The sequence below is a fragment of the Mirounga angustirostris genome, unplaced genomic scaffold, assembly GCF_029215605.1.
Source record: "Mirounga angustirostris isolate CCGP_5_RB_7025 unplaced genomic scaffold, mMirAng1.0.hap1 SCAF_36, whole genome shotgun sequence".
In the NCBI taxonomy this organism is placed as follows: Eukaryota; Metazoa; Chordata; class Mammalia; order Carnivora; family Phocidae; genus Mirounga; species Mirounga angustirostris.
In genome coordinates this window covers 1-23,630 of record NW_026991744.1, presented here as the reverse complement: position 1 = coordinate 23,630, position 23,630 = coordinate 1, and the positions used below count along the sequence as shown (strand labels likewise).

The 23,630-nt window shown below is 41.6% G+C and overlaps 1 protein-coding gene and 2 long non-coding RNA genes across 3 annotated transcripts; all 3 read right to left on the bottom strand.

The window, feature by feature from the left end:
* Positions 1–963: 963 nt before the first annotated feature.
* Positions 964–4,168, bottom strand: LOC135363169 (uncharacterized). Its single transcript, XR_010408842.1, has 3 exons — positions 4,076–4,168; positions 2,514–2,689; positions 964–1,120 (listed from the first exon to the last, which is right to left on the bottom strand). It is a non-coding gene; the product is annotated as an uncharacterized LOC135363169 (long non-coding RNA).
* Positions 4,169–6,060: 1,892 nt separating this feature from the next.
* On the bottom strand, positions 6,061–11,614 carry LOC135363157 (uncharacterized). The gene is made up of 3 exons (XR_010408834.1): positions 11,292–11,614; positions 9,870–10,045; positions 6,061–6,602 (listed from the first exon to the last, which is right to left on the bottom strand). It is a non-coding gene; the product is annotated as an uncharacterized LOC135363157 (long non-coding RNA).
* Positions 11,615–13,764: 2,150 nt separating this feature from the next.
* LOC135363168 (rho GTPase-activating protein 20-like) lies at positions 13,765–23,621 on the bottom strand. The gene is made up of 5 exons (XM_064583855.1): positions 23,338–23,621; positions 20,624–20,812; positions 17,166–17,341; positions 15,620–15,781; positions 13,765–13,878 (listed from the first exon to the last, which is right to left on the bottom strand). The coding sequence occupies exons 2-5, from the start codon at positions 20,784–20,786 to the stop codon at positions 13,765–13,767; spliced, it is 615 nt and encodes a 204-aa protein (XP_064439925.1). The 5' UTR covers positions 20,787–20,812; positions 23,338–23,621.
* Positions 23,622–23,630: the final 9 nt, after the last annotated feature.

Sequence of the window (23,630 nt, the reverse complement as noted above, 5' to 3'; positions counted from 1 at the left end):
TTTTCTTAACTGTCTAAAAGTCGAGAGTCTAAAGGCAGACTCACTGTGGTCCTGAGGATAGATTCATTTCTAATTTAGGCCAATTGTCCAGTTAGTTTGCCATGATATTATCAAGGCCAAGGTCGCAGAGTCTGATTCTCCACCAAGATCCGTCAACTTCAGGAAGAGAAAACTTTAGAAATGTCTAAGCACTCTCCCGACAAGTGCTCACCCTCTTCCTAGTCGGTGCTTATAACACGGAATCAGGAAAGAACCTCCTAACTCTTGCTAGAAAATCGATTCCATGTGTGCACCTTACAGAGGGCAACACTCATCTTGCTACCTAGTGTATCATCATTCTTCTCCTGTCTCCTGATGCCTGTATGTATATTACTACTGGATATCACTATGACCCCAGTGTAGGAGTGGTTACCTAAGACATTTCTGGACCTTGCTATTGATCCCATCTTCGAACATTAACGGGGGACAAGGGAAGACCAAATGTGACTGAGATTCTACGACTGTAGTCATTACTACGTTAACATAGGGTTGTTCAGAGCTGTTCATAAGTGCCAAGGTGGATGGATTAAATTCTTTCCCTGTTCTATTTCTTTGGGAAAGTTTGCCTTCATTAGGAGGGGGGTGAGGATGTTTTCATGGGTAAACTGTGTGTATGTATCGGTGCGTATTTCGAAATTTATTATCATGACTAGTAGTCATTTCAGTATTAGTATTTTGCATGGAGTCTTCAGGAGTGAAGGTGGGGAGGGCGGTGTGTAGTGAAAACAGAAAGTATTTCTAACACATGGGGCTTTTAACTCCTAAAGTAGCTTCCTTACATTTTGATTTTGTCAAGCGTTTTTCAGCTTGTCAGGTTCTTAATCTATTATGCCCGTTATGGTTCTTGAGCAGTCATGATGAAGGACACCAATGATAGCTTCAGTTACTCGTGTGTGGATAATGCTAGAACCTTCCCTACCTTTAAGACGGATGCGACCACATGAACAGATTGGCTGTACGGGTTCACTTTGACGCCAGAATTTAGTTTCTCCTTTAGCACATGGCAGGATTTTATATTGGCTGATTTTCTGAAGATGCCTTTTGTGAGAGGCCCTTTTTTATGAATAAAGGAAAGCATACCCTGTAGGAAGAAAAGAAAAGTATATGGCATCTCATATACACAAACACAGAGCACAAGCTAGCCTCTGTTTTAAAAGAGGAGGGGAATGTAATGGTACACTGTTTTAGAGCGGGAAGGACCAAAGGCAATTTAGTTAGTTTTTTTTTTTTTTTTCAGTGTCTCTCTATATACTTTCTACCGAAATATCCATTTTACAGTCATACACTGAAACATTTTAAACACTTCTTTTAATCAGATTTTCCTTTCCATTGAGTTTCCACTCTTAAATCAAACTTCTCTGCTTCAAGGCCTTTGTGCAATCACCATGTGTTTCCTACTTTACCATGCTTTTCTCATTATTCCCTTACGTAGATGCTCTTCCCCAAGTATGGAAGTCTATTTAGGAAATACTCATTTCCCATTTGTTTATTTCTCTTTAAGTGACTGTATACTCCATTCCTACTTGTTCTATTTCCTTCCGTTTATTTAAAGTCAGGCTCAGAAACTCTCTTCCCCTTCTCTGATTACCCTCCCTTCTCATGAGTCTTTCATTGTCTTTTGCTCTATCTTCATGTCCTCTCTCTGCTGTGTAGAATCTTAATAAGGGCTGGACTCAGGGAATCCAACGGATCTGAAGTCTATTATGCTACTTATCTATTGTGTTAGCTGGGGCACATACATCCTGTACTGAGGCTTTTCTGATTCGTTTAGGCAGTGCGGAGGATGATAATCCTAGCTAGCCGCTAAATTTGCTGTGATGCAAGGACCTGGGGTAGTAGGTAGCAGGTAACATGCTAGCTAATACGATACATTTCTTCATAGCTAGCAGAACGTTCCCTACATCCCGTACAGTGCTTGCAGAGACACCAAATACTCAGTGAATGTCCACACTGACAATTCACTAGAGCAGTTTGAGATAACACAGGCCAAACTCTGTGGCTTTCATTTGACATATTCTGTTAGGATTAACAGATTCCTATTTGCCAGAGGATGAGTCTATGCTCGTGTCAGATGTTTGCAGTTGTTAGACTGAGTAGACTCCGCTGAAGGAGACTTGAGACTCATGTGAGTGCAGGAAGGCAATGAAGGGAGAGTGTGAAGATGAGGTGGACTCTCAGAGACTCACATACACAGAGTCATTTTGACTCATCTGAACAGGCCTCGGTGGGTTTTTGCGGAAAGAAGACCCAAGTAGAATGGACAAGAATGTCTTTTCCTGTTGTATTTGCCTCATGACTCTGCTGGACCTAAGTCAGATTCTGTTCCTTGAAATAACAGTAACAGAGCTTCTGATCCAAAACCAGGGCTGTCTAAGGACTTCTCTATTTGGGGATAGATTTGGATGAGGACACGTGGCCTCTCAGTGTTTCCCCACCTCAGAAGAGCTATAGAAGACCAAAATGAGATGACCTACCAGAATTGGGAAGGCCAGGTTGTCTTTATAACACACAACCATGAGGCAAACTCCAAAGAGCTCTCCTGGCTTTGCAGAATGTGGGGTTGTGCACTGGTTTTGCTGGCAAGTGCTGGAGCCCCACCAAAAGGCCCTGTCTCTGAATGAACAGCTTTTCACAGTTTTCTGGCCGGAGTCTAAGGAAGAAGAGAGAGTACTAGTAGTAGTAGTTGTTCTTTAATCCGCTGAAACTTCTTCTTCCTTTTTTTTTTTTTTTTTTTTACAGATTTTATTTATATTTTGATAGAGGGAGAGAGACAGCGAGAGAGGGAACACAAGCAGGGGGACGGGGAGAGGGAGAAGCAGGCTTCCCTCGGAGCAGGGAGCCCGATGCGGGGCTCGATCCCAGGACCCCGAGATCATGACCTGAGCTGAAGGCAGTTACTTAACGACTGAGCCACCCAGGTGCCCCAGACTCATCTTAATTCCTGATGACTTGTATTTTCCTAAAGATTTCCTCAAATCAATGTCGTAAGCATCATAAAACCAAGAAATGTCAGAAATATGGAGGGATTGATGATACGTGTCTCCAGGTTCTGAATCGAAAGTCTACCTTCCAAGGTGGACTGCTGACAGCTGTTATTAGCTAGGCTCAAAACATACTAGCTTTAGTCTCAGGGGCACTTCTCCTAGTCCTATTAATGGCTTTTTTTGGATTACATCCATCATCTTATTTATTCTACACAACAATTCTAAGATTTAGACATTATTTTTATCCATATTTAGAGATGAATTAACTGATGCTGAGCTGGTATAACTGGGCAAAGATAATATAGCTGGTAAATGCGGGCACAGGAATTTACACTCTGGAGAGGTAGTTTGACATCAAGTCAAGTCCTTTTTTCTCAATGATGCCAGTTCTTTTCAACCCATTTTAAAGCCACTGGAATCCTGTGGTGCCTCAAGAGCCCCTGAGCCAAAAGAGGACGGAGGGGAAGAAAGGCCCCTTCTCTGGCTTCAACCAGAGCACTTCTAATATACATAAATATATATATTATGATAATATATTTATATAGTATAAGTATCTAATTATATATTATATATAACTACATACATATGTATGATGTGTTTTACATATATATATGCATATACAAATATATACATACATATACATACATCCTGTACTGAGGCTTTTCTGATTCGTTATTACATATATACATATATATACAAATATATATGTATATATATGTATAGCACCCTTTTAGAATTTTGTTAGAAAAAATTCCCAGACACTATGGCATACCATGATGAGTCCTAATGCCTTTATGATCTACCCTAGGAACTTCTTGAAGTCAGAGACTTCATCTTATCCTTTCTTTGGTCTCACAACAGTGTGGAACCTCCCTTGACCTGTGAGCCAGCCTTTGGAAGAAGGAGCACATGGAAATCATTGCCCTGGCGATGCTCTGGGCTCCAGAACAGCACTGTCTATGCATCTCCCATGACCCTTGGCAGCCTTGCTGTCTGCTTGTCATTAAAGCCAATTAAATTATTCCCGGTAGCTGCAGTCTTCTCGCTCTTACCACAACTCATTGACTTCTCTCCCAAGAAGGAAGTGATGTCTTCTCCAAATATCCTGAGGCAATTTTCAAGGAGAAATTGTACAAGAGAAATCTGTAACACAAAAAGACAAAAATGGGGTGTTCTTTTCCATAGGCCATAGTTAGAAAACACATTTTGTATATAGACCTTGGATCTAAGAAAAAACGTGAAGGACTTATCAGAAAAATTCAGAGTTGATAAAAATATGTAGAAACCAGGGGCACCTGGGTAGCTCAGTCAGTTACGCGTCTCCCTTCGGCTCAGCTTATGATCACAGGGTGCTGGGATCAGCCCTATATCTGGCTCCCTGCTCAGCGGGAAGCCTGCTTCTTCCTCTCCCACTCTCCCTGCTTGAGTTCCCTCTCTGTCAAGTAAATAAATAAAATCTTAAAAAAAAAAAAAAAAAAATAGAGACCAGAGTTCTCTAGGAAATAACTTAGAATGACGGATGCTTTCCCGTGTACTTTGGGTACACATTTTGAAATACTGCTCATCAGTGGGCTAAAGTTTTAATGTGTGGCCTAGTTTCATAGCTAACATTTTGGGATCAGTGGTTACATCTTTAAGCGTAGGATAAATTTCGGGGCCCCTCAGTTGAGCGTCTGACTCTTGATTTCGGCTCAGATCACAATCTCATAGTGGTGAGATCCAGCCCCACAAGGAGCCAACTTTTGGCTCTGGGCTCAGCAGGGAATTGGCTTGGTCTTCTCCCTCTCCCTCTTCTTCTGCCCCTGCCCCGCTCACGCTCTCTTTCCCTCTCTCAAAAAAATAAATATCAAAAAATAAATAAAACTAGGATAATTTTCAAAGTAGCCTACCTTATTAAAGTTTACCTGTTTTTTGTTTTTAAATTTTGTTTCCAGTTTTATTGAGCTGTAACTGATGTATACCATCTTATGAAACTTTATAAAGTATGAACGAAAACTTAAGAAAACCATTTCTTAAATGAAGAAGAATCTTAAAGTTGAGAAGCAGAGATTTTGGTCGGGTTGTAAGGGAAAACCCACACAGCTGGAGAGAAAATGTATCTGTCTGTCTAAATTCAGTACCTTCTCACGCATTGGTTTGCCTCATGCTGGCTCTCTCTGTGTGAGCTTGGGGAAGACCTGTCATCTTGCTAGGATGGTCTGGAATCTTTTGCTAGTTTCCATAAGATGTAGCAGAGGTGAAATAGTAGTTGAGTACTTTTCTAGATGAGCCACAATTCGCAGAGGAAGGCCAATGTGGTTGGAGCCATGGGGGCTCATATTGCCCAAGCCACCCAGGATGTGCCAGTGATGACCAGAGGAGCTGGCTGTTGTCGCCATTGTGTAGTGAGGAAACCATGGCTTTGCCCAAGGTTACGAGTCCCTCAGGGATTAGGCTGAGAGTTGAACCTTGACTGGTGAAGACCAAAGCCCAGGTTCTTTCCTATCGTATCACATGACTCTTCTCTCTCTCGTTTAGTCAGTCTAGTGTTTAGTCTCCTGGAGGGGGAAGAAGTGACTCGACTGCTCCGAGTTTCCCGTTTAACGACACCCCTTCCCAGACCCCGCCAGAGAAGCCTAAAGAACTCTGCCACTCCACAGGGGCCTAATGAAAATGTGCACTTCACAAAGTTCCTTCTGTCAGAGTTACTACTGCACATGTCCGGTTCAAAGTAGGGATTCTACCCCATGGGGGCAAAAATGAGAGCTCTCATTACCTTTTTTATCAAGTTGTCTTCCAATTCCAAGGTGCCGGAATCAGGTGGGTAAAGAACGCTTGGGGCTATACAAACGGATAAATTATAAGCTGTCATCTGATTGGATGAGGAATGTTGCTCAATGTTGTATAGCACTCCAAAAAGGTATCCCAAGAGAACAACATTTCCTCTTGGCAGCTGGGGTAAAAGCCTAAGGTCAGAAAAATACACATTTAAATTAGGCAAGTGATTCCACTTAGGAGGTTGAAAAAAAAGACAGGGAACAGGATACATCCTTGTACATCTAGCACACAACCCGCTGTAGCAGAGTTCCAGGCATGAATGTATACAAAATTGTTGCCCTGACTTCAGTTCCTGCGCCAGATAAAATCTTCTCTGGTTAGTTAAATGTTTGACAGACCTTTAAGGTCATAGCCCTGGCAATTGATGTTCTTGCATCTGTCTTGGACCAGGGGATTTCCCCTAACAGTTTCATGTATCCAAAAGATGTAAAACGGCCAAGGATTCCACATTAATAAGATCAGGAAAAGAACGATAATGGCCCTAAAGTGTGTCTCCATTATGAACCTGGCCCCCATGGGTGTGAAGAATGGAAACTCTTTGGCATTGGTCATGATTATACTGAGCAAAGCTGCAAAACGTAAGCCAATGTTTGCCGAATAGTATGTTGGCTGTATTTTGGAGATGTGACCAGAGTAATTATTGCATCATTACCTCTGGGCTGCAGTTATCTTCTCCTCTTCGTTGCCTTGATCAATAACACCGAGCCATTTGTCATAGTGATCAGATAAAAATATACTTCCGTGTATATTTCTAAGAAAATCCTTAGGGAGATTAAAAAAAAAAAAAAAACTATGTATATATGTTATAGAAAATATGTAATGGAAATATTCCAGAGAAAATATGTAGTTAAAAAATTCAGTTCAGCCCCCACTTCCTTCACAGATACCCAAACTGTGACCCACTCGGTGCTCGGCTCTGACTCTCCATTGACTTGCACACGCAGGAGCAGGTGCTTGGATTTTCTCCCACTAAAACTTAGAGGCATAAAGCAGAGCTTAGTCTGTGGTGGAAATGAAGATAAAGCTCCCTTCTATCATCTGGAACTTATTTTGTGTGTGTGCTTTTTTTGCAAAGTACCACAAACTGACAGGGTCTGGCTATAGACCATCCTAAATCCTATTAGCTTCCTGGACAGAAATACACATACTCATGTTGCTTGTTTTAGACACAGCGCCAGCTCTTAATTCTAGCAAGAAAAGGCCTGAAACAATCAAAACACAAACAGGTGGGCTCTTGCACACACATTAGGCAAGAAATACGTCTTCTCATTCGGAGTATGTGTGCTCCCTGGAAGAAAGCTACTCTCACAATTGCTTCATTCTTCCTTTTCTTAACTGTCTAAAAGTCGAGAGTCTAATGGCAGACTCACTGTGGTCCTGAGGATAGATTCATTTCTAGTTTAGGACAATTGTCCAGTTAGTTTGCCATGATATTATCAAGGCCAAGGTTGCAGAGTCTGATTCTCCACCAAGATCCGTCAACTTCAGGAAGAGAAAACTTTAGAAATGTCTAAGCACTATACCCAGAAGTGCTCACGCTCCTCCTAGTCAGTGCTTATAACACAGAATCAGGAAAGAACCTACCAACTCTTGCTAGAAAATCGATTCCATGTGTGCACCTTACAGAGGGCAACACTCATCTTGCTACCTAGTGTATCATCATTCTTCTCCTGTCTCCTGATGCCTATATGTATATTACTACTGGATATCACTATGGCCCCAGTGTAGGAGTGGTTACCTAAGTCATTTCTGGACTTTGCTATGGATCACATCTTCGAACATTAATGAGGGACAAGGGAAGACCAAATGTGACTGAGATTCTAAGACTGTAGTCAGTACTACATTAACATAGGGTTGTTCAGAGCTGTTCATAAGTGCCAAGCTGCATGGATTAAATTCTTTCCCTGTTCTATTTCTTCTTTTTTTTTTTTTTTCTTATTCATTTGAGACACAGAGATAGAGAGGGAGAGAGCATGAGGAGGGAGAGAGTCAGAAGGAGAGGGAGAAGCAGGCTCCCCGCTGAGCAGGAAGCCCGATGCGCGGCTCGATCCCAGGACACTGGGATCATGACCTGAGCCGAAGGCAGACGCTTAACCATCTGAGCCACCCAGGCGCCCCTCCCTGTTCTATTTCTTTTGGAAAGTTTGCCTTCATTAGGAGGGTGGTGAGGATGTCTGCTTCGGTAAACAGTGTGTTTGTGTCAGTGCGTATTTTGAAATTTAGTATCATGACTGTAGTCATTTCAGTATTAGTATTTTGCATGGAGTCTTCAGGAGTGAAGGTGCGGAGGGCCGTGTGTGGTGAAAACAGAAAGTATTTCTAACACATGGGGCTTTTAACTCCTAAAGTAGCTTCCTTAAATTTTGATTTTGTCAAGCGTTTTTTAGCTTGTCAGGTTCTTAATCTACTATGCCCGTTATGGTTCTTGAGCAGTCATGATGAAGGACACCCATCATCGCTTCAGTTACTCACATGTGGATAATGCTAGAACCTTCCCTACCTTTAAGACGGATGCGAACACATGAATAGATTCCTGTACGGGTTCACTTTGATCCCAGAATTTAGTTTCTCCGTTAGGACTCTGCGGGATTTTATATTGGCTGAGTTTCTGAATATGCCTTCTGCGAGTGGCCGTTTTTGATTAATAAAGGAAAGCATACCGTGTAGGAAGAAAAGAAAAGTATATGGCATCTCATATACCATGCCTGCCTCCGTTTTGAAAGAAAAGGGGAATGTAATGGTACAATGTTTTAGAGCGGGAAGGACTAAAGTCAATTTAGATTGCTGTTTTTTCAGTGTCTCTCTATATACTTTCTACCCATATATCCATTTTACAGTCATACACTGAAACATTTTCAACACTTCTTTTAATCAGATTTTCCACTAAGTTTACACTTTTAAATCAAACTTCTCTGTCTCAAGGCCTTTGCGGAATCACCGTCTGTTTCCTACTTTCCCATTCTTTTCACATTTGTCCCTTACATACATGCTTTTCCGCAAGTATGGAAGTCTATTTAGGAAATACTCATTTCCAATTTGTTTATTTCTCTTTAAGTGACTGTATACTCCTTTCCTACTTGTTCTATTTCCTTCCCTCTTTTAAAGTCAGGCTCAGAAACTCTCTTCCCCTTCTCTGATTACCCTCCCTTATCATGAGTCTTTCATTGTCTTTTGCTGTATCTTCATGTCCTCTCCCTGCTGTGTAGAAATTTAATAAGGGCTGGACTCAGGGAATCCAACGGATCTGAAGTCTATTATGCTACTTATCTATTGTGTGAGCTGGGTCACACACATCCTGTACTGAGGCTTTTCTGATTCGTTTAGGCAGTGCGGAGGATGATAATCCTAGCTAGCCCCTAAATTTGCTGTGATGCAAGGACCTGGGGTAGTAGCTAGCAGGTAACATGCTAGCTAAGATGATACATTTCTTCATAGCTAGCGGAACGTTCCCTACATCCCGTACAGTACTTGCAGAGACACCGAATACTCAGTGAATGTCCACACTGACAATTCACTACAGCAGTTTGAGATAACACAGACCAAACTCTGTGGCTTTCATTTGACATATTCTGTTAGGATTAACAGATTCCTATTTGCCAGAGGATGAGTCTATGCTTGTGTCAGATGTTTACAATTGTTAGACTGAGTAGACTCCGCTGAAGGAGACTTGAGACTCATGTGAGTTCAGGAAGGCAATGAAGGGAGAGTGTGAAGATGAGGTGGACTCTCAGAGACTCACATACACAGAGTCCATTTTGACTGATCTGAACAAGCCTCCGCATGTCTTTGTGGAAACAAGACCCAAGTGGAATGGAGAAGAATGACTTTTCCTGTTGTATTTGCCTCATGACTCTGCAGGACCGAAATCAGATTCTATTCTTTGAAATAACAGTAACAGAGCTTCTCAACCAAAGCCAGGGGCTGTCTAATGACATCTTCATTTGGGGATAGATTTGGATGAGGACGCTTGGCCTCTCAGAGTTTCCCCTTCTCAGGAGGGCTATTGAAGACCAAAATGAGATGACCTACCAGAATTGGGAAGGAGAAGTTGTCTTTATCACACACATCCATGAGGGGAACTCCAAAGAGCTGTCCTGGCTTTGCGGAAGGTGGGGCTGTGCACTGGTTGTGCTGGGAAGTGCTGGAACCCCGACAAAACGCCCTATCTCTGAAAGAACGGGTTTTCACAGTCTTCAGGCTGGAGTCTAAGGAAGAAGTGAGAGTACTCGTAGTAGTAGTTGTTGTTTAATATGTTGAACCTTCTTTTTCCTTTTTTTTTTTTTTTTTTTTTTACAGATTTTATTTATTTTTTGACAGAGAGAGAGAGAGACAGCAAGAGAGGGAACACAAGTAGGGGGCGGGGGAGAGGGAGAAGCAGGCTTCCCTCGGAGCAGGGAGCCCGACTCGGGGCTCGGTACCAGGACCCCAGGATCATGACCTGAGCTGAAGGCAGATGTTTAACGACTGAGCCACCCAGGTGCCTCAGACTCATCTTAATTCCTGATGACTTGTATTTTCCTAAAACTTTCCTCAAAGTATGTGGTACGTGTCATGAAAACAAGAAATGTCAAAAATATGGAGGGATTGATGATACGTGTCTCCAGGTTCTGAATCGAAAGTCTACCTTCTAAGGTGGACTGCTGCCAGTTAGGTCTGATTAGCTAGGCTCAAATCATACTACCTCTAGTGTCAGGGGCACTTCTCCTAGTGCTATTAATGGCTTTTTTTGAATTACATCCATCATCTTATTTATTCTACACCACAATTCTAAGATTTAGACATTATTTTTATCCACATTTTAGAGATGAATAAACTGATGCTTAGCTGCTATAACGGGCCAAAGATAATATAGCTGGTAAATGGGGGTACAGGAATTTACACTCTGGAGAGGTTGTTTGACATCAAGTCAAGTCCTTTTTTCTCAAAGATGCCAATTCTTTTCAACCCATTTCAAAGGGCACTGGAATCCTGTGGTGCCTCAAGAGCCCCTGAGCCAAAAGAGGAGGGAGGGGAAGAAAGGCCCCTTTCTCTGGCTTCAACCAGCGCACATGTAATATACATAAATATATACATTATGTTTATATACTTATATAGTATCAGTATATAATTATGTAATATATATAACTACATAGATATATATATAGCACCCATTTAAATTTTGTGAGAAAAAGTTCCCAAACACTGTGGCATACCATGATGAGTCCTAATTCTGTTATGATCTACGCTAGAAGCTTCTTGAAGTCAGAGACCTCATCTTATCCTTTCTTTGGTCTCACAACAGTGTGGAACCTCCCTTGACCTGTGAGCCAGCCTTCGGAAGAAGGAGCCCATGGAAATCCTTGCCCTGGCGATGCTCTGGGCTCCAGAACAGCTCTGTCTAAGCATCTCCCATGACCCCTGGCAGCCTTGCTGTCTGCTTCTCACTAAAGCCAATAAAATTATTCCCGGTACCTGCAGCCTGCTCGCTGTTACCACGACTCATTGAGTTCTCTCCCAAGAGGGAAGTGATGTCTTCTCCAAATATTTTAAGGCAATTTTCAATGAGAAATTGTACAAGAGAAATCTGTAACACAAAAAGACAAGAATGGGGTGCTCTTTTCCATAGGGCATAGTTATAAATCACATTATGTATACAGACCTTGGATCTAAGAAAGAATGTGAAAGATTTCCCAGAAAAATTCAGAACTGATAAAAATACATAGAGACCAGGAGCGCCTGGGTGGCTCAATCGGTCAAGCGTCTGCCTTCAGCTCAGCTCATGATCCCAGGGTGATGCGATCAGCCCTACATCGGGCTCCCTGCTCAGCGGGAAGCCTGATTCTCCCTCTCCCACTCCCCCTGCTTGTGTTCCCTCTCTCGCTGTGTCTGCCTCTGTCAAGAAAATAAATATAATCTTAAAAAAAATAATAAAATAAAAAACAGAGACCAGAATTCTCTAAGAAATAACTTAGGAAGAGTGATACTTTTCCGTGTACTTTGGGTACACATTTTAAAATACTGCTAATCAGTAGGCTAAAGTTTTAATATGTGGCCTAGTTTAATAGCCAACATTTTGGTATCAGTGGTTACATCATTAAGCCTAGGATAATTTTGGGGGCCCCTCAGTTGAGCATCTGACTCTTGATTCTGGCTCAGATCACTATCTCATGATGGTGAGATCCAGCCCAACATGGAGACAACTTTGGGCTCCGTGCTCAGCGGGGAATCGGCTTGGGCTTCTCCCTCTCCCTCTCCCTCTTCATCTGCCCCTGCCCCGCTCACGCTCTCTCTTTCCCTCTCTCAAATAAATACATATCAAAATATAAATAAAACAAGGATAATTTTCAAAGTAGCCTACCTTATTAAAGTTTACTTATTTTTTGTTTTTAAATTTTGTTTCCAGTTTTATTGAGCTGTAACTGATGTATAACATCTTATGAAACTTTATATAAAGTATGAACAAAAACTTAAGAAAACCATTTCTTAAATGAAGAAGTATCTTAAAGTTGGGAAGCAGAGATTTTGGTGGGGTTGTGAGGGAAAACCCACACAGCTGGAGAGAAAATGTATCTGTCTGTCTAACTTCAGTCCCTTCTCACGCATTGCTTTGCCTCATGCTCGCTCTCTCTGGGTGAGCTTGGGGAAGACCTGTCATCTTATTAGGATATTCTGGAATCTCTTGCTAGTTTCCATATGACGTAGCAGAGGTGAAATAGTAGCTGAGTACTTTTCTAGATGAGCCACAATTGGCAGAGGAAGGCCAATGTGTTTGGAGCCATGGGGGCTCATATTGCCCAAGCCACCCAGGATGTGCCAGTGATGACCGGAGGAGCTGGCTGTTGTCGCCATTGTGTAGTGAGGAAACCATGGCTTTGCCCAAGGTTACGAGTCCCTCAGGGATTAGGCTGAGAGTTGAACCTTGACTGGTAAAGCTCCAAAGCCCAGGTTCTTTCCTATCGTATCACACGACTCTTCTCTCTCTCGTTTAGTCAGTCTAGTGTTTAGTCTCCTGGAGGGGGAAGAAGTGACTCGACTGCTCCGAGTTTCCCGTTTAACGACACCCCTTCCCACACCCCGCCAGAGTAGGATAAAGAACTCTGCCACTCCACAGGGGCCTAACGAAAATGTGCACTTCACAAAGTTCCATCCGTCAGAGTTACTACTGCACATGTCCGGTTCAAAGTAGGGATTCTACCCCTTGGGGGACAAAAATGAGAGCTCTCATTACCTTTTTTATCAAGTTGTCTTCCAATTCCAAGGTGCCGGAATCAGGTGGGTAAAGAACGCTTGGGGCTATACAAACGGATAAATTATAAGCTGTCATCTGATTGGATGAGGAATGTTGCTCAATGTTGTATAGCACTCCAAAAAGGTATCGCAAGAGAACAATATTTGCTCTTGGCAGCTGGGCTAAAAGCCTAAGGTCAGAAAAACACACTTTAAATTAGGTAAATGATTCCACTTAAGAGGTTGGAAAAACAGAGACAGGGAAAAGGATACATCCTTGTATATCTAGCACACAACCCCTCTCTAGCAGAGTTCCAGGCATGAATGTAGACAAAATTGTTGCACTGAATTTAGTTCCTGAGCCAGATAAACACTTCTCTGGTTAGTTAAATGTTTGACAGACTTTTAAGGTCATAGCCCTGGCAGTTGATGCTCTTGCATGTGTCTTGAACCAGGGAATTTCGTCTACAAGTTTCATGGATCCAGAAGGTGTCAAACGGCCAAGGAGTCCACATTAATAAGATCAGGAGAAGAACAATAATAACCCTAAAGCGTGCCTCTATTCTGAAGCTGACCCCCATGGCTTTGAAGAATTGAAACTCTTTGACATTGGTCATGATTATAGTGGGCAAAGCTGCAAAACGTAAGCCAATGTTTTCCTAATAGTATGTTGGCTGTATTTTGGAGATGTGACCAGAGTAGAGTAATTATTGCATCATTACCTCCGCGCTGCAGTCATCTTCTCCTCTTCGTTCCCTTGATCAATAACACCGAGCCATTTGTCATAGAGATCAGACAAAAATATACATCCTGGGATATTTCTTAGGAAATCCTTGTGGAGATAAAAATAAATATGTATATATATTACAGAAAATATGTATTGGAAATATTACAGAGAAAATATGTAGTTAAAAAATTCAGTTCAGCCCCCACTTCCTTCACAGATACCCAAACTGGGACCCACACGGAGCTTGGCTCTGACTCTCCATTGACTTGCACACGCAGCATCAGGTGCTTGGATATTCTCCCCCTAAATCTTAGAGGCATTAAAGCAGAGCTTAGGCTGTGGTAGAAATGAAGATAAAGCTCCCTTCTGTCATCTGGAACTTATTTTCTTTGTGTGCTTTTTTTGCAAAGTACCACAAACTGACAGGGTCTGGCTATAGACCATCCTAAATCCTATTAGCTTCTTGGACAGAAATAGGCTTACCCATGTTGCTTGTTTTAGACACAGTGCTAGCTCTTAACTCTAGCAAGAAAAGGCCTGAAACAATCGAAACAGAAACAGGTGGGCTCTTGCACACATATTAGGAAAGAACTAGGTCTTCTCACTCAGTTTATGTGTGCTCCTTGGAAGAAAACTACTCTCATAATTCCTTCATTCTTCCTTTTCTTAACTGTCTAAAAGTCGAGAGTCTAATAGTAGACTCACTGAGGTCCTGAGGATAGATTCATTTCTAGATTAGGTCCATTCCCAGTTTTTTGACATGATATTATCAAGGCCAAAGTTGCAGAGTCTGTTTCTCCACCAAGATCCATCAACTTCAGGAAGAGAAAACTTTAGAAATGTCTAAGCACTATGCCCACATGTGCATACCCTCTTCCTAGTCGGTGCTTATAACACCGAATCAGGAAGGAACCTCCTAACTCTTTTTTTTTTTTTAATGATTTTTTTTTTAAGATTTTATTTATTTATTTATTTAAAAGAGAGAGAGAGAGAAACAGCATGAGAGGGGATAGGGTCAGAGGGAGAATCAGGCTCCCTGCTGAGCTGGGAGCCCGATGTGGGACTCGATCCCAGGACTCCGGGATCGTGACCTGAGCCGAAGGCAGTCGCTTAACCAACTGAGCCACCCAGGCACCCGGAACCTCTTAACTCTTGCTAGAAAATCGATTCCATGTGCTCACCTTACAGAGGGCAACACTCATCTTGCTACGTAATGTATCAGCATTCTTCTCCTGTCTCCTGATGCCTATATGTATATTACTACTGGGTATCACTATGACCGCAGTGTAGGAGTGGTTACCTAAGTCATTTCTGGACTTTGCTATTGATCACATCTTCGAACATTAACGGGGGACAAGGGAAGACCAAATGTGACTGAGATTCTAAGACTGTAGTCATTACTACGTTAACATAGGGTTGTTCAGAGCTGTTCATAAGTGCCAAGGTGGATGGATTAAATTCTTTCCCTGTTCTATTTCTTTTGGAAACTTTGCCTTCACTAGGAGGGTGGTGAGAATGTTTGCATGGGTAAACAGTGTGTATGTGTCAGTGCGTATTTTGAAATTTATTATCATGACTAGTAGTCATTTCAGTTTTAGTATTTTGCATGGCGACTTCAGGAGTGAAGGCAGGGTAGGCGGTGTGTGGTGAAAACAGAAAGAATTTCTAACATATGGGGCTTTTAACTCCTAAAGTAGCTTCCTTAAATTTTGATTTTGTCAAGCGTTTTTCAGCTTGTCAGGTTCTTAATCTATTATGCCCATTATGGTTCTTGAGCAGTCATGATGAAAGACACCAATCATAGCTTCAGTTACTCGTGTGTGGATAATGCTAGAACCTTCCCTACCTTTAAGACGGATGCGACAACATGAACAGATTCGCTGTACAGGTCCACTTTGACCCCAGATTTTAGTTTCTCCTTTAGGACCCTGGTTGATTTTATATTGGGTGATTTGCTGAAGATGCATTCTGTGAGTGACCCTTTTTGATTAATAAAGGAAAGCATATCCTGTAGGAAGAAAAGAAAATTATATCGCATCTCATACCCCAAACGCAGAGCTCAAGCTTGCCTCCGTTTTGAAAGAGGAGGGGAATGCAATGGTACACTGTTTTTGAGCTGAAAGGACTAAAGTCAATTTAGATTGTTTTTTTTTTCAGTGTCTCTCTATATACTTTCTACCCATATATCCATTTTACAGTCATACACTGAAACATTTTAAACACTTCTTTTAAGCAGATTTTCCTTTCCATTGAGTTTCTACTCTTAAATCAAACTTCTCTGCTTCAAGGCCTTTGCACAATCACCGTCTGTTTCCTACTTTACCATTCTTTTCTCATTATTGCCTTACATAGATGCTCTCCCCCAAGTATGGAAGTCTATTTAGGAAATACACATTTCCCATTTGTTTATTTCTCTTTAAGTGAGTGTATACTCCATTCCTACTTGTTCTATTTCTTTCCCTCTTTTAAAGTCAGGCTCAGAAACTCTCTTCTCTTTCTCTGATTACCCTCCCTTCTCATGAGTCTTTCATTGTCTTTTGCTGTATCTTCATGTCCTCTCCCTGCTGTGTAGAATCTTAATAAGGGCTGGACTCAGGGAATAAAATGGATCTGAAGTCTATTATGCTACTTATCTATTGTGTGAGCTGGGGCACATACATCCTGTACTGAGGCTTTTCCGATTCGTTTAAGAAGTGTGGAGGATGATAATCCTAGCTACCCTCTAAATTTGCTGTGATGCAAGGACCTGGGGTAGTAGCTAGCAGGTAACAAAGTAGCTAATAGGATACATTTCTTCATAGCTAGCAGAACGTTCCCTCCATCCCGTACAGTGCTTGCAGAGACACCGAATACTCAGTGAATGTCCACACTGACAATTCACTAGAGCGGTTTGAGATAACACAGGCAAAACTCTGTGGCTTTCATTTGACATATTCTGTTAGGATTAATAGTTTCCTATTTGCCAGAGGATGAGGCTATGCTCGTGTCAGATGTTTACAGTTGTTAGACTGAGTAGACTCTGCTGAAGGAGACTTGAGACTCCTGTGAGTTCAGGAAGGCAATGAGGGGAGAGTGTGAAGATGAGGTGGACTCTCAGAGACTCACATACAAAGAGTCCATTTTGACTGATCTGAACAAGCCTCCGCATGTCCTTGTGGAAACAAGACCCAAGTGGAATGGAGAATGTCTTTTCCTGTTGTATTTGCCTCATGACTCTGCAGGACCTAAATCAGAGTCTATTCTTTGAAATAACAGTAACAGAGCTTCTCAGCCAAAGCCAGGGGCTGTCTAATCACTTCTCCATTTGGGAATAGATTTGGATGAGGACACGTGGCCTCTCAGAGTGTCCCCTCCTCAGAAGGGCTATAGAAGACCAAAAGGAGATGACCTACCAGGATTGGGAAGGGCAAGTTGTCTTTATTACACACATCCATGAGGGAAACTCCAAAGAGCTGTCCTGGCTTTGAAGAAGGTGGGGTTGTGCACTGGCTGTCCTGGCTAGTGCTGGAGCCCAGACAACAGGCCCAGTCTCTGAAAAAACCGCTTTTAACCGTCTTCTGCCTGTAATCTAAGGAAGAAGTGAGATTAGTAGTAGTAGTTGTTGTTTTATTCGCTTAACCTTCTTTTCTTTTTTTTTCTAAAGATTTTATTTATTTTTTGATAGAGAGCCAGTGAGAGATGGAACACAAGCAGGGGGAGCGGGAGAGGGAAAAGTAGGCTTCCCACCCAGCATGGAGCCTAACGCAGGGCTCAATCCCAAGACACAGGGATCATGACCTGAGCCCAAGGGAGACGCTTAACAACTGAGCCACCCAGCCATCCCGCTTAACCTTATTTTCACCATTCCCATTCTATGGTACATTCACTGCAATGGCTAGAAGAGGGAAACTGAGGCATTTTTTGTGTAGAATTTTCCATGTTTTGAAATTGGCCAATAGCATTCTTATGGTGTTAACAGTTGTTCCCCAGATCCTGCAAACTGATGGTTAAACCTAGAGACTTGATCAGACTTAGTGTCATTGCTTTCAATCCCATCTACTGCCCGTTGTGCTTTATCATGAGGCACTTAACTTGTTGTTTGTTTCCTATTGGTAAGTATGATTAGTGGATTCATCCAGTGTCAGATCTGATTTTAAAAGCTCAAAAGATCTGGTATTCAAATCAAGCTGAGTTTGTTAATCATCTGCTTTCACAGTGAGTCTCCTTCCAGTCTTAAGTTTCCTCTTTGGCTTTCTGAGTGCTCAACTTTTTTTTTTTTTTTAATTTTATTTATTTATTTGGCAGAGAGAGACAACGAGAGAGGGAACACAAGCAGGGGGGGATTGGGAGAGGGAGAAGCAGACTCCCACTGAGCAGGGAGCCCGATGCAGGGCTAGATCCCAGGACCCTGGGATCATGACCTGAGCTGAAGGCAGACGCTTAACGACTGAGCCACCCAGGTGTCCCTGAGTGCTCATCTTTCTATGATCAAAAGGATCTGCCTTTCATGACATGATCCGCCTGACCCCACTTCTCAGGTGGCCTCTGGTTTCTCTGCTCTGGGCCATCCCCAAGGATGACTCCCTGCAGTCAGGGTTCTTGGGAAATAGTCATTACATGCTGGCTATGTGGTAAGATTCCAGGTGACTGTGTTTTCTTGTGATACCCCACCAAGCTACCCAGAGATGACTTTTTTTTTTGTAAATTATGTTTGATATTTACGGAAAAGAGTCTTATCCACAATGAATTGCACCCAATTCCTCACACATACTCAAACATACATGTATATACACCATACCAGTACAAGGCTTGAAAGAAAACATACAAAAAGAAAAACAATGAGAGATTATGAATGCCTGATTTATCCCCAATTTCCAGAGATGATTTTGAATTACCCAACATTCCCTATCAAAGGAATGCAGAAGAAGAGCTTTACAAAGAAAAGGTGATCTGCAGTGAAAAGCTGAGTTGAAAGTTTCTACTGCTCAGCTATGAATGTTTTCCTTATAAGATACCTTAACATTTGCTTATAAAATCTGCTTAAATAACTGAATTCTTTAAAAGTCCACAGAGGAGCCAAGCTGTAGAAGGATAAACAATTGAGCAACATTTCACCAAACACCCATAAACACCTGTCCACTGGGCTTTTCTGGGATGTAGTGAGTGCATCACCGTATCCACTCACGTGGGTGGCAACACTCATGGCACTTGACCAGAGAGACCAGGATCTAAGAACCAGAAGCATCCTGGTTCTGCCACCTAGTTAGATTACTCAAAAATTCTTAAGCTTTGGTTTGCTTAACTTTAACATAAATGCTGCTGCCTACAACTCGTTGAACTAAATGTAATGTACTACTCAGCACAAGGCATGGCTCGTGGCAGCCTTGATAAAAGTAATTTCCTTGCTCAGAAGGCCTCAGGCAGTCTAGACATCAGTCTCTTCCCCCTCCAAAGCAGACATCACTCCCATTCTCTATTTGATTTTGCAACCTCTAGAAGGTAGGCAATCATGAAGGATGGCTACCACTTTACTTAACTAAGGCTCTTTCTTCCTGCCCTGAAATTGATACTGCTACCATTTTAAAAGGAGAGAAGAAAGAAAGCAAACACATTCTTAAATCCAGGAGGAGATTCCTGTACATCAAAATGTATGCATTTGCTGAAGATACGTGTTAATATGTAAGTTGAGTTGTTGTATGCAACCTGGGTTCCCTACTCTTCCCCTAGTTTTATTATTTCTAAAACTACCCAAATATATTCCATTCTTCAGCTTTAATAAGAAGAATGCTCTTAAGAAGAATGTTGTATCCCTTGGTACAAAGCTATATATCTAGCTACTCTATGAGTATACAGAAAATAAGTACACATTGAGTCCTATACTTTCTCCAAGGTATTTTCAGGCTTAGCTGGATGTTTCATAATGTACATTATTTGCTGTTAGAGGTCATGTTGCCTCTATTACTAATAAAAATATATGCTATAGCCATGAAAAATATAGGAATGATTAAACAAGCTAACTTTATGGAAACCTATTCTTTCTTAAACAGTCCTGGCAAGATTTGGGTTAATGTTTCCTAATGCTTGAATTAGGGTATGAATATTAAAAAATAAAATTTTTGAAACTTTGTGCTTATAGAATAACAATCATAACAATAAAATACTTTCTATTTTGGCCCAATACTTCTCAGATGAATAACACATTTTCATCAGAGAAAAAAATATCAATGGGAGAATACTGGAATGGTAGGGAAAAAAATAGCAAGAAGGAAGATGAAAAAGCCCTGACCATAAACATTCAGTCTCGCTCCAGCCTTGACCTGTGTCTGAAGCAGACATGGAAAGTGGGGGCAGAATTGAGACTTGAATTCTAACTGTAAGCCCAAGGCCACTTCAGCCTAAGCCCAGAATAAATCCAATTCAGTTCCATAACTCTTTACTCCACTGGAGTTCTTCCATTCCAGGTGCGTCTAAGCCATGCAGTCATTTGATTCCATCCTGTGATGGCCTGAGATACTAGATAAAACCCTGGAATAGGGAAGACCTGTTTCCAGGCCACAAACAGCTTGTGCTCTAAGAAGACACACAGATGTGTACTCACATAATTATATGTAGAAAGTGTTCTGGGGATACAGAGAAAGGAGCTAACAGTCTACCTAGGAGAATTAAAACAAGCACACAACCTTCCTCGAAGTGAGTTGGGTCCTAAGACCTTTGGGTTTCTCTAAGCTCGATTCTGTGCAGTTTTGGGGTTCTTGCCTCTACTGTTCCTCCCCACCCCCCACAGAGAGAGTGAGCTCTGTGTCCTCAATTTGTGGGCAAGAGTGGAGACATGAGCCAAGAGAAGACACCTGAAGAAAGGGAAGGGGCTCACCTCTCCCTTGCTCATTCTGCGCCGGGTGCCTGGGCTTCAGGATGAACCGGCCTTGCATCTCTGCGAACCCCTGCTCCAGAAGGAGGGACTCCTGGAGGGTGGAAGGAGAGATGGAGTCCTCTGGTGTCTGCGGCAGCAGTGTGGTAGATGGAAGATGGCTCATTTTAATTCCATAGGGATGTTTATGTCCTATATGGAAAAAATATAGATTCAGGCTGATGGTGATGGCTCTGATCAAATCCCCCTTCCCATGAGTGTATGCATCACACTGGTATATGCTGCTATTCTCCTGGGGCTTCTGGCACTCACTCTGTGCCTCCTGAGTGAGCATCATATTCGCTCTTGTTGGAGACACCCTGCAGAAAGCAGGTGCCCAAGGAAAAGATTTTAAAAAGAGAAAAAAAATGTAAAGCATGTTACTTTACTTGGAATACAAAGATTCATCAGTGCATTGCACAATGCTGACTTTTGCTGTGTTTCCATCTGAGAATATTTAAGGCCTTCTAGTTTCTGCCTTGACACTAACGAGATCTGCACATCTTAGGCAAATTACTTGACCCCTCTGAGCCTTACATTCATCCTTTGAAATGCTTGCCCTCACACAAACTTATAAGGATCAGAGTAAATATATTAATATGCATTGGTGGGTAATATTTTTTAAATAATTGAACATATATATTAAGAATTGCTATTCTCTCTCACATAATGTCAGTTGAGCAGATTTTTTTTTCATTTCCTTTTGTCAATTTCTAGAGGCAGAGCTACTCAAGGGCAGTGGGATGGGTTGCCTTTATGCTTTATACTTCCCTCCCACTGCTGCCCTTCCTCCAAGGGGAGTCCTGCCAGGTGATGATCAGAGGGAAGGCTGAACAGTGTTGGGAACCCAGAAGCAAAGTGCAAAACGATGTTTACAGAGTGGAAAACTGCACCCAGAGTCAGTGAGAGTTGCCTGCCAAGTGATTTGTTTTGTTCTTGTATGCTTTAAATTGTTTCCTCTCTATAGAATTCTCAAAGACCCTGTGCTATAGGATATGGATCTCATTTTTTAAGAACAGAATGGAAGTTCTCTTTCTGTCATTTCTGATTTATTATTGAATGTAACTTGGGGAGCTTTTGCTGTTCCTTCTCATCTGTCATAGATGCAGTGTCAGTGATGTGTTCACAAGAATCACAGTGACTTCCCTCTTTTAAGGAAAAAGAAGCTTCTACGACAGCAATACAACCAAATCACAAAGATAACCAGGAGATAATCCGCAATTGAGAATTGAGAGCATTGGTAAAAAATGCATTTTGAATGCTGCCAATGGATCATCATGAATGACAGGCTCTCCGGATTCCTTAGAGCTGCCTTGGTGTGTGAAGCTGCTCAAAGTCTAAAAAGTTATCATCTCTATTGTTTTACCTAAATTAATGCACTTAATTAAAATAAATATATTTAAGTATTTGACTTTTTTCCTTTTTGTGGTTGGCCGACTTTTACAGAGATGTCAATATTAATATGAAACATGAAATGGTGGGGGGGATTTTTTTCCTCAGCTATGCCCTTGGTGACTCTCTGTATTCTAAGACTGGGAATATACATTTCGTAGAAAGAAATTGGTTATTTAGATTTCTAGATCACTTGAAAATATTCTTTAGATAACTTGAAAAAGAGTAATAGCCTCACGGGATTATTTTCTTTTTAAGATTTTATTTATTTATTTGTCAGAGAGAGAGAGAGAGCACAAGCAGGGGGAGCGGCAGGCCAAGGGAGAAGCAGCTCCCCACTGAGCAAGGAGCCCAGGACCCTGGGATCATGACCTGAGCCAAAGGCAGACACTTAACTGAGCCACCCAGGCATCCCGCCTCACAGGATTATTAAAAAGATTTTGAAAAACGCATGTAAGAAGGAATGCTCTAAGATTTCTAGCAGAAATCATTGTCACCATTACCATACATTACTATACTTCAAGGTCTGCTACAGATCCTCTCTTTTTTCTCTTGTTTTTTAATCCTTCTATTTTTGGTAAGCACTGAACAATTTTGCTAATCCAAAGATTTTTTTTTAGAGAACTTGTGCTAATAACTATTTTAGGAGAGGTGTAATCTGTTTATCAATAACCTTAAGAACAGTGATGGAAAAAGCCTGAGAAACAACAAAGTGCAGGTAGTTTAGTCAGTGAAGACTTGAGGAGTTTAAATGTGATTATCTCATTCTCTTTATGATGCTGAGAAAACTTCTGGGCACAGAGCAGGTGTTAAATACATACCTATACCTGGATTCAGAGACATGATTGGATTTTAGCGGATTCTCACAAAATAGAGGCTATTTAGTCGTTAGGAACTGGAATTCAAGACTGGAATATGAAAAATAAATGTATGGGGAAAAAAAATTCCAATTCTATGCTTTCATACCTAAGTGAGTAAATAAGTAAGTAAACAATAAACAAAAAAATTTTTAAGACAGCTCCGTTTGTCAGGTAAAATGAAGTAGAAACGAAAAATTTACATTTCTCTCCCTAACTAGACCTTAAGCTGATGAATGAAGAGATGTCCTCAGTGCCTGGGAACAAGTAAGCACCTGGTAATTCTTTAATAAACGTGAGAGTGAATATTGCATGTGATTTTCACTTTTAAGGGTATTTAAGCTGAAGACAGAACAACCATTACTTTGAGATGTAGAGTTACAATTTTGAACCTAATCAATCCCATCTTAGATTTTCCCTGACACTTACCAGTGAGTGGGTGTGGGGACGCTTCCTTGCCAGCACTCACCCACAGCTGGTAGTCTTTCTCAGAGCCCTTGGAAACAAAAAGAACTATGCATCATAACAAATCTTTCACAGTACTTGAAGAACACATTTCCTTTGCATTTCTCTGTTTCCAGAAAGAAAGAATTGGGGCCAGTATAAATGCCATTTGGTCCATGGAGGTAGCTACAGTACTTGTTAACTTGTTCCCTCATAGCCTCCAGTGGACCGTCCCAGGTTCTTGTCATTTTTGATAAAGGCCAGGAAACCACAGTACA

Excerpts from the sequence above, each read along its gene's own strand:
- LOC135363168 (XM_064583855.1), bottom strand. The coding sequence starts at position 20,786 with ATGAGCCATCTTCCATCTACCACACTGCTGCCGCAGACACCAGAGGAC. Across the intron at positions 17,342-20,623 it reads GCAGAATGAGCAAGGGAGAG|ATTACAGGCAGAAGACGGTT; the intron begins GTGAGCCCCTTC and ends CTTCTTCCTTAG. Across the intron at positions 15,782-17,165 it reads ACTTGCCCTTCCCAATCCTG|GATATGCTTTCCTTTATTAA; the intron begins GTAGGTCATCTC and ends TTCTTCCTACAG.